Source organism: Glycine max, chromosome 20 (genome assembly GCF_000004515.6).
Source record: "Glycine max cultivar Williams 82 chromosome 20, Glycine_max_v4.0, whole genome shotgun sequence".
NCBI lineage: Eukaryota > Viridiplantae > Streptophyta > Magnoliopsida > Fabales > Fabaceae > Glycine > Glycine max.
In genome coordinates this window covers 44,974,710-44,986,389 of record NC_038256.2, presented here as the reverse complement: position 1 = coordinate 44,986,389, position 11,680 = coordinate 44,974,710, and the positions used below count along the sequence as shown (strand labels likewise).

General features: G+C 28.5%; 1 protein-coding gene and 1 pseudogene across 1 annotated transcript; both read left to right on the top strand.

Moving 5' to 3' along the window:
* The first annotated feature begins 1,771 nt into the window (after positions 1–1,771).
* Positions 1,772–4,090, top strand: LOC100776557 (4,5-DOPA dioxygenase extradiol-like; annotated as a pseudogene).
* Positions 4,091–7,320: 3,230 nt separating this feature from the next.
* On the top strand, positions 7,321–8,406 carry LOC100793926 (zinc-finger homeodomain protein 4). The gene has a single exon (XM_003555490.4). The coding sequence runs from the start codon at positions 7,536–7,538 to the stop codon at positions 8,136–8,138; it is 603 nt and encodes a 200-aa protein (XP_003555538.1). The 5' UTR covers positions 7,321–7,535; the 3' UTR covers positions 8,139–8,406.
* Positions 8,407–11,680: the final 3,274 nt, after the last annotated feature.

Sequence of the window (11,680 nt, the reverse complement as noted above, 5' to 3'; positions counted from 1 at the left end):
GTGTGCATCATTTCCATTTCGTTTATTTATCAAAAAGCTTATAAAATGAAAGAAATAGAAGAAAAGGAAATGGAGAGGATCTAAACTCGTTTCTACATGTGGTAGTTAATGTTGGATACTGAAGTGGCTATACAAATTAAAAAATGCAGTAAAGATGTTGAGATGATGTTTCACGTAAAAAACATGTTAAGATGAGCTTTTGTATAATCGTTTGTTCTTGAAAGAAGAATACTGTTGAAGGTGTCAATGAAAAAAAAAAGATTAAGTAGAAAAATTTTCTAGAAAGAAAAAAAATAAGAAAATTAAACTTATCCATTAGGAAAAGTTTAATTTCAAGAAATGCTTATTTATTTTTATTAGTTTTTTCGGATTTTATTTTGAAAAAGTAAACAATTATTTATGAGAATTATGTGCATAAAAGTTTATAAATGTGAATTCCATTAATGAAAAGACCTCTCTAGATTACTTCTCCATTTATGTTGCTTCAACAAATCAAATAAGCAATGATGTCAAAACCTCTCTAGTCTCGAGATCATTCGATTCAGAGGTCAACGGAAATATCCTTAAGATACGACTGCATCCGTAAGAATTCAAAATCAAATAGTTTTCAATTACTTGGTTTCACTTTGAAAAGGCAAGGATACTATTCAAAATATAAATTAGACATTTTGACCTCATCATCACAGAAAATTGATAGGAAAGGAAGATATTATTATAATTTAATTCTAATATACCGTTATTTTAATTTTTTATATTATTAATTGAATAGAAATTATTTTTTATCCTACTTCTATAACGTGATGAGAAAATTCCTTCTTTATTTTACTGGAAAAAAATCCCACTTAGCTTCACTTCAATTATATATCTTTGTTTGTTTTTTTGATATTTTAATTTAAAATAAAATTAAACTATAAAAAATTAACCATATATGTCAAATATTTTAATTTAAAGAATGAATATTGAACTAACAGTAATCACACACCCAAGTAAAATTATTTTATTGAGAATAAATGTGTTTCCTGACTTAAAACAAAAAAGTTTTAAAAAAATAATAATATGAAACTCATGGTATACACATCTACAAAATCAACAATAACTTGTTATATGTAAAAGAAAAAATAGAGATTTGTAAATAGGATAATTAGTAATGATATTTATACACTTCTAAGTAATGAATATTTTATTAATGTTCTTCTTATTACATCATATTATCTAGAATTTTATTGACAAATTAAAGAATTAAAAGATGAAAGGATGAAAAGATGAAAGTTTTTATCAGTAACCATTCGAGAACATATTTAAAAATTAAAGGAGAACAGGTTTTTTTATCTTCTAATATTAATATTTACCTAAAATCCATTATATCTAGATTTCGCTCTCTTTTTGGTGTATCTGTCTCTAAGTGTCATTTGACATTCGGTGTTCAAATATTTTTTTTCCTAGTAAATTAAAGGATTATGAACGTCACCCATGATAACAGTAACACAATGGAATCTGATCCCATGAATTTTCCTATTATTTTGAATATTAGACTTGGACAATGGGAATAGCCAATAGAGAAAAAGAATGAATCAATAAAGCCAGTGCCCAAATTTCAAAAACTTAACGCGTAAGCCATATAGTGCATAATAGTTCATTTGTCACTTTCGTTCATTCTTCTATCTTTGTCTCTGCTTAATCATATCTCTCTCTTCCCTCTAATTATATTAAAGTTATATATAAATGAATATCTTATTCAGATTTGGTCATAGCAGTGTTCATTGTACGCTAAGGAACGAAAAGAGAAGAGAAATTGTGAATTGTATTGGCAATAAAATTGAATAGGAAGGGAAGATGGCATTGAAGGACACATTTTTCATATCACATGGATCATCAACAATTTCCATAGATGATTCAATTCCAGCATGGGAGTTCTTGACATCGTGGAAGGAGGTGCTTCCTCAGAGATTCTCTTCCATTCTTGTCATTTCTGGTCACTGGGATACCGATGTTCCCACTGTCAATGTTGTTGATCACAACAAGACCATCTATGACTACTATGGTTTCCCCAAAGTCATGTACAAGGTTCGTAATTTAGCACTTTGTCTCATGTCATGTTTTGTACCAAGTACCCTTTTGTTGCCTTTTTTATTGTTCACCATTACTAAATGCCTGATTGGGAATCCGTTGAAAAACACACTTTCTTAGACATGAACGTGGAAGTAACAAGGTGTTGCTTTTGAAAAAAGTCCATCATATTGAATGGAACGTTTGAATGCCATAAGAGTTTAAGACTGTCTAGATTAAAATAAAATATATTTTTTGTAAAATCCAATGTACAATATGAATTTCAACACACAAAATGAAGATAGAAGAATTTATTGTTTTAGGAGTAAGTAGTTTTAAACTCTCCTAACCAAAATCTAAACATGCATTAATGTCATACTTTCAAATTACATTTTTAGTCTTGCTAATTAGTACTCTTAAAATATTAATTAAGAAACTAAAAAAAATCATTTAGTTTGAAAATAATAAGAGAATACAAAAATAATCATAAACAGTATAATTTTTTACCTCCCAACAAAAATATTTTTATTTTCAATTTCTTAATCAATATCCTAAAGACATTAATTAATATTTGTGTTGCATTTTTATGTCATGTCCTTGCTTTCATAATTTTAGTTATAGATGATAATGACAAAGTCAATGTGATGTGAAGTCAATAAAAATGTTTTTTTTTTTATTAAAAAATGTTAATTTATTAGTTTTGTTAGAAAAGTGAGTTGGGATTCAAATTCATGAAATCTTTTTCTTATTTTTTCTTCCTTTACTCTTTTTGAACAGTCAATTTTATATCTCCAAAATCAATAAAAATTATGTGTATCTTTAATTAAGTTGTTCCCTTTTATTGGCAGCTAAAGTATCCAGCACCCGGGGGGCTCCACACGTGGCAAAGAGGGTGAAGGAACTACTAGAAGCATCGGGCTTCAGTAAAGTGGATGAGGATAGAAAAGGTGGGCATGATCATGGTGCATGGGTGCCTCTGATGTTGATGTATCCAGTGTGCCAGCTCTCAATTTCATCACAGAGATGGTACTTACCACTACAACTTGGGAAAGGTATTGGCTCCTCTTAAGGATCAGGATGTTCTTATAATTAGGTCAGGGAGTGCTCTCCATAACTTGAGAGCAATTGGGCCTCGCAATAGCCCTACTGCTCCATGGGCTCTGGCATTTGATTCCTGGTTAAAAAACTCTCTTATTGAAGGAAGGTAGTATATGTTGGCTTCTTTTTTTTTCTACAGAAAATATTATTTATTTAATTCCTATACTTATATAAATTTTATCTTTTAATTCTAACATTTAAAAATCAGTCCTTTTAGTTTTCATATTAACGTTTTCAGATTCGTTTTAGTGTATTTGGTTATACAACCTTTACTTTTTAGTTTTTGTCACTTTGTAACAACAAGAATAAAAAAATATGAAAATACTTGTAAAACAACTAAAAATAGTAATTTTTAAGTATAAAGATTAAAAAAATAAAATTAACCTAGCTAAAGGAGTAATTTTTCATTCCCTATATACATATTCTGATATTCATATGCATAGGCTTAACCATATATTCATGTGATACATCTAATGATTAATTAGTAGGATCATTGGCATAGATTTGATTGAAAAGACAGAAGTACTATTCATGTGATACGTATTCTAATGCTAATGTTAATTTATATATGGCTCTTGTAGATACGAGGAAGTAAATAAATTCGATGAGAAGGCCCCATATGCAAAACTGGCTCATCCCTGGCCTGATCACTTCTTCCCATTGCATGTGGCTATGGGGGCTGCTGGTGAAAACTCAAAGGCCAAAATTGTCCATCATAGTTGGGATGCTGGTTCTATTTCTTGTGCCTCTTTTGGTTTTACAGCAGCTACTAGTTGATACACTATGTATAGCTTATCTGTTCTCCTGTGTTTCATGTACTAAAATAAAATTACGGTGATATTGTTGTATAATCTACAAACAAGAACATGTACTGTGCATGAGCCTTTATTAATTTAGTTTTGTAATTGTTGTCTTTTGTGATTCATAGTTGGTAACTTGGCATTAATTGTAGATCCCAATTGACACTGTTAGCCTAATACGAAATTGCAGTTTAAATAGAATGATTCAGAAGGGGAGACTATTGCAGAGCTTAATTATTTATTAAAATAATATCATATCATATATATTTATATATATTATAATAGTATGACTATATACATTATAATATATTACAACATAATAGTAAATAATATTATAATATTCATGCCTACGAAATAAAGAATTAAATTATTAATATAAATATTTTAGTATTATATATATAAAAATTGTTCTAATAAAATATTATTGTCTCTACATATATTAATCAGTAAAATATAAAAAAGATATAATGTACTCTCTTCAGATCTAAATATAAGCAACAAAAAAAAATTTAGACCTAAATATAAGTAAATGCTAATTAGACCTAAATATAAGTAAATGCTAATTGACTTTTATCTTATTTAATAATAAAATTTCTATTATATTTTTCATGTAATAAAATATTGTTTCTCATTAATCATTTATTTATATTCTATAAACACTATTATGAAGGGTATTTTAAGAAGATTTTTTTTATTAAATGTTATTAAATAAATATGTAAGTTCAAGAAGGTGAAGAGATTCTTAATTTGCTTGATGATAATGAGTCAATGCAACATAACATTTAGAGTCGTTTGCTATTAATAATCTTCATTGACTTCACGGATCAATTAGTGGTAAGGCATATGCACATATTATGAACCCTACAATAGGGTCAGCATCCCTATGTTAACATTAAATCATTGATAATAATCAAATACTAGTAAGAACTTAGTTTAATTTTGTTGAGTGGCGTTCCTAATTATGCAAGTAATGCGTTGGACTACTCAGGGCCCCTCACAAATCAAAAGCTTGTTACCACTTGGACTGCCTATGAGAACTCCACGTAACCAGAACACTTGGCATCACGCCAAAAACAGTTCCTCTTCAATATATAAGCCAGGGCAAATAACTTCAATAGAGGTTTTTTCTTTAAAATTAATGAGTTTAATTTTGATTTATAAGTAAAAACCTTTCATACTTTATTTCATCCTCGTTCTAACACTTTATTTATTAAATTTTATCACATTATTAATTGCATAAAATTAAATTATTATTAAGTACGAATTTAATTTTCTATACTAGTAAGCAGCACATTTTCAAATTTGAATTCAGAATCAATTGCTTCATCTTCGATTCTATACCAATACCATCATCAGCCATTTTTCATTATAAGGTCAAATCTTGACACCAACAGATATAATTAAAACTCAAATTATATATAAGTAGCTATATACAATTGCTCATAAACAATTTACTGATGAATTTATCATGAACATAGGCTATGATTATTGGAGGTGTTGGATCTAGCGGCTGTATAGAGAGGACTTATTATCAGCAGCCTATAATTGTCACTTGTGCTTAGGGCTTAATCATTTGGGAAGCAATAATATGGTACATGACTTAGCAGCTTCTTGTTGGTCATAGTGATTATTGTTATTCAAAAGGTATACATTTATTGACAGTAAATATGCACGACTTGTTACAACTGTTACTCATTTGCTTATATGCTAATGATCGAATTCACGGTGCACTTGGTGTCAAGACTGTATATATACTTATTAATTAGTGAGAACTAACCTCACGCCCCCGGTTTCTTTCCTTCAAACCTTTTTATTGATTTTTATTTTCTTAATTTTGTTTCGTTTTACAGTGTTAAATGTTAATACGGATATAATCATTTAATTAGTAGCAAGAAATGAAAAATATTAAGATTGATAGATAGATAAACAAATAGACTCATCTTAGGTCTAGGAAAACAACAATTTTTCTTATGATGCACTAATATTTGATCCAAACAAATGTTTATATTTAAAGTTGAATGGTATTTCGATCAGAATTATTTTTTTAAAAAAAGATATGTTATAGAAAAAAATTAAATATAACCCTTAATTTTATATTATCTATTGTATATATTTTATCACTTAAAGTTCTAAGTTATAAGGTTGACTTAATGATTAAAAGAAAAAAAAGGAAATAACAGATCGTTGATTCGAATCCTTTCAACTAATAAATAATAACAAATTAACAACTAATATTAATCTTTAAAAAAATATAAATTTTCTATTTTTGTATTTCTATTAAGATTTTCTTTTCATCACCCAACATCTAAATCAAAATTATCCAATACAAATAAGAGACTAAAATCATGAAACTAATTAAAAAAGAAGGAACCAAAATCATTAACTTTTATATTCCATCTTGTTTCTTTTACAAAATAGGACCAATTTTTATAAAGATAAAGTAAAAGTAAGGTAGAAAAACTTACATTGACAAATCAAGACTTTTCTATTAAGCTTGCCTGTACTTTGCAATTGAAAATGATCTCTACCTTTTATAGTAACTTGTACTTAATAGAACGTTAACGTTGGTATACAAATGGGGAGTGGGGACAACCAACCAAAGTCCAAATCTAGGACAGTCCAACCCTCTTTAAAGTAATGCAGTACTTATTGCAATTTGCAAAGCAATGGACAGGCTTTTCTTCTAAGTGGACAGTTCTTCACAAATATTAATCTTTCGGCTTCCTGTTTAATTTTTGTTTGGTAATCCTTTTATTAATTTAATCTAAATATTTGTTAAAGGACCACTCTTTTCAATAGCGTAAGCTTGATGTCTAACAGTGTATGCAAAGCAAAGCAATGGCATGCACTCAACTTTTTAATTGTCTCTACATATTCTCTAGTCTAATGACATTTATGCTTTCTTTATTTGATTGTAATTAAAGCCTCTCTCTCTTCATCTCTCTCGTACACTTACACATAGAGACAAATCTAAACCATAATTAAAGTGATCAACACAATAGTATATCTTGTTTCAAAATAATTATAGTCTTAAATTATTTTACATAAATAAAAAAGAATAATAATTTTATAAAATTAACATTATGTTATCATTAATTCATTTTTAGATTTTATAATTTATCATTAATATATAAAAAATATAAATAAAAAATAATTAATCTTATATTAAAAATTAAAATAATAATTATTTTGAGAAAAAATTCGATTTTACACAATAATTATATATAGTGAGATAGTGGGAGTAGTTAGAATACCCTAAATATCCTATATTTCTATTTCCATCCCATCCTCCCCTTCTTTAATTCTCTCTCAACAGTCACACCCCTCTATGTTATATATAGTATGCAATACCATTTGTTGCTTCACTTGCAAAATTCACAATCAAGACCTCGTGTACTTTTTTCCATCAAAACTCCAATTTCCTTTCAATATCTCTCCTCCCCACTATTTCTCTTGGCGCGCGCACATATATATGTGTATATATTGGCAGTAACCTTTTACTAATTCTCATCAGTCTTCCTAATCATAGAAAATTTTCCTTTTGTTCATTCTTTTAACAACAGTATTCCATATTGTTGAAGCTTCTACAAAATGGAGTCTAGCAATTTTCATGCTGACAAAATGGAAGATAAAAAGATAATTATAAGATACAAGGAATGTCTGAAGAACCATGCAGCTGCAATTGGTGGCAATGCAACTGATGGCTGTGGTGAGTTCATGGCTGCTGGAGAAGAAGGCACCCTTGAAGCTCTCAAGTGCTCAGCTTGCAATTGCCACAGAAACTTTCACAGAAAAGAGATAGAGTCTTCTGATTCTAATGCCATTCCTTTGATGATTATTCCTGACACTACTCAGATAATAAGACCAATTTTGGCTCATTTATCTCCCAACAAAAGTGGCTCAATTAGTCCTTCTGATTTGTCTGATGAGAAGGAAAACGAAGATGGGATGATGATTAAGGAGGTGGAAAATCCAAATGAGAAGGTGAAGAAGAGGTTCAGAACCAAGTTCACACAAGAACAGAAGGAGAAGATGTTGGCTTTTGCAGAAAGAGCAGGGTGGAGGATACAGAAGCTAGATGAATCATTGGTGCAGAAGTTTTGCCAAGAGATTGGAATCAAAAGAAGAGTCCTCAAAGTGTGGATGCACAATAACAAGAACACTTTCGCCAAGAGAAATCCCTCAACTAGCTAGCTAATTAGCACGAGGCAGTATCTTTTCTTTGTCTTGTTATTATAGCCATTTGTTTAACATTTATTTTTTCCTGTGTTTTGCTAACTATCCTTCCTATTTTTTTCCCGTTTATTTTACTTTCGAAGAGGAAATGTAACATTTTGAATATTAATTTTTGGGTCTATGTGTCGTTGGTCTTTCTTTGTTTAATTTTTTAGAACATGATGTCATGTGGTTTAGAGGGTCTGATATTCAATAATTGGTTGCAAAACGTACGGTTGGTTATGTTCACACAATCTTATGTTTCTTGATTGTTATCAATTGAAAGAAAATATTTGCCGTTCATTCAGCTTAATGTTCAGATTCAGCATAGCTTTAATTAAGTGGATCTTGCAAAAGATATATGTATGTATGTATCAAGAAAGTATATATATAACACAAAAGAATAAATCTGAAACTATTAATGTTGTAAATTTGGATACGATTAAAAACTGATTACATGACGTTGATCAATGAAGTCATGATCCATGTACACTTGGACATTTCCATTCATCTACCACTATCTACAGGTAATTGTATTTATGTGACAATCTCACAAACCAAAAAAGTAGAAGAATTTCTGTTATTTATTCCCTATATAGAAGTGCTCATTTGAACATTAACTAATTGTTGAGAAATTTCTAATTTGGAAACAAATATATAATATATAATCATCATTATTTTCCAAATATATAATATATAATCCTTTACAATAGAATAATTGAAATGTACTGTTATTTATTACAAAAGGTGTACTATTCGAGGGTACAGTAGTGTATTCTTCCTCTGTCTTAGTGTGTATTCTTCGTCTCCCGTTGTTCATTTTATAGGACTATTAGGCCCATGGGCCTTACCTTTGTCTTAATATACTTCGGCCGTTCTCCAAAATACCTTCGTTCAAAAGGTATTTTGGCCTATAGCAGTGAAAGAATAACTATTATTTAATTTTTTTTTTAATTTCTCACATTTAATTATTTCTAAACACAGATATTAAATGTGAGTGTGTCTCTTCTAATGAGCATTTGAATCATAAAGTCACTAAATGGTCACATGAACACTGAGAGCAAAATAATGATTTAAAAAACATTTTATATATTATTTGTTATTTCTCTAAATATTATGTGACAATACCCAAATATAATGAATAAAATAAAAATTGATTTATGTGGCTATTTTATGCATATATATTTTAATTAATTTAATTATACACTAGGAAAAAAGAATCACTCCATGTCTCTTTACATTTTTTAAAAGATAAAAAATAAAATAAAATAGAAGAGATATATGAAAGTTAAATAATAACGGATGATTTAGAGCGTGCAAAAAAAAAAAAAAAGACAAGAGAGGAAAAGGAAAATAAAATAGTGAGAGAGAAATAGTCCTTTAGATAAGTAGTTATAAGAATAAAATAAGATAAAAAGATGTACACCAAACATTTATATTCCCTTAATATATATAGTTATAGATTTATCTTATATATTTGAAGAGAGATTGTGTATATAGGATTTCGTTCGTTTCAAAATTAACACTGACTTACGACCCTTAATTAAGGATTTGATACATAAGTGTTTCTCGCACACCATAACGCACGCAGAAAGTATATATAGGTAAGAATATAGCAAAATACCAAGTACATATTCTATCTCATTTGCTTCACCATCTCATATAAATATTCACTTGAAGTTCAAAATCTTTGCAATTGATTACACAAAATATGGTTTGCAGAAAACCGCCGGAGATCGAAAATTTACCTTAGAATATTCTTTCTCTTGGACCGATGTTCAACAATCCCTAAATAAACTCTCACGCTTCATTAAACAACACCCAGCTGAGTCATCTATTGGGCTGATCTTATTTCGTTGCATACTTTGATAACTCTTTTTTTATTTTTTTTCCTTTCAATTTTGTGCTATGTGTCTTAATTATATTAGTTGTTAACTTGCAATAGCCTTCGTTATTGAAATAGTACTGGCAAGCAGTATTTGTGATTATTACTTCTCGTAAACATATACTCCCCTATCTAAATATAAGTATATATCATACGCATAAATTAAAAATTTTAGATAATAACATTTAATTTATTTTTTTTAAATATTCTTTATAGTAATATTTGTAAAATAGAATAGATGATTTACAGAAATAAGATTTTATTAAATGAAAGATATAATAGATAAAAGTTAATTAGGATTTATTTATATTTAAATCTAAAATTATTTTTTTTGTTACTTATGTTTAGGTCCGAAGGGAGTATATTGTACTTTTTTTAATATAAGTATGAAGCATTTCTACTAAAACAAGTTTTAAAAATAAATATATAAAAATTTGTTTTTTATTTATGAAACTACGCGTGCATAAGGCCTTATAATACTTGAGATTTTTGTTACACTTCATTGACTAATAGTTCCAGACGTGAAGAAAAGAATTGCTAAATCTTGCTGAGTGGAATTGATAAAAAAAAAACTTTGAAGGGGGGCGCATGCGCAGAAAGAAATTAACTTCCGTAATTTGAGCCCCATAAATGGAATGCAGATATCACCGGTAAGATTAATGTTAAGCTTAAAGCTTAGGATACCAATAGTATAAAAAAGAGGGGGATTAAAATACAATTAGGTTTTAATTATGATAATCATAGGCATTAATTGATGTTTCCATGATCCATGTAGTATGATATAGAAAAGCAACAACATTTGATAACTAAGAATTTCATTACTGATTAACAAAATATATTTGACACATATAGTTAGATTTCTTAAGTATATATGCAAAATTAAGGTTCAATTTTTAGTAATTTGTATGAACAATACTTTTAAGACGAACAAAGGATACTTCAGTTATCTCTATACTTAAAGAGGATTGATCTTTGACTGTAGATAAATATCTTTAGTTTCCAAAAATTACGAAAGAAAAAAAAAACCTTGAAAGTTCATTATTATATAAGGTGGCTGGTGGTTTTTCTTGACAGCAGATCTTGATTTCTTTCCTTTATTTTCGGCATACCATGATATGATCAATGCATTATTAAAACAGTTTAGAATAAGATTCGCATCAAGACAATTATCTTAAACTTCTTACCAAAGATAAAAGGTGAGAGAAAAAGATAATGAAAAATTAATAATGTTTAGTTTTTTTTTTTTTTCAATCTAGGACGGTGTAATTGGTAAGAAATTAAATTATATCTCACAAGAAAGTGAATGTGTTTAATTTTCATTATGGTGAAGATCTTATTAGTGAATAATCAATAAATATTTATTGAGTCTTGAAACTTATTCTAACCTTAATTAGTTCCGGGGATAATCAACTCATCTAATTATACATAATTAATATAATGATCTAATACATTCTATAGCATACATACACCAATATGAAAAACATGTACTAGATGTACCAACATTGACAAGAAATCCAAGAATAAGTTCTAATCCTAATGAGACCCATAATAGATAAGAAATCAAAACTTATCATTACTAGATAAAATATATTACAAGACAACGAAATACTCCACCAAATTGCTGCAAGCCAAAACA

What these genes read in the sequence shown, in the direction of transcription:
- LOC100793926 (XM_003555490.4), top strand. Translation starts at nt 7,536, where the DNA reads ATGGAGTCTAGCAATTTTCATGCTGACAAAATGGAAGATAAAAAGATA.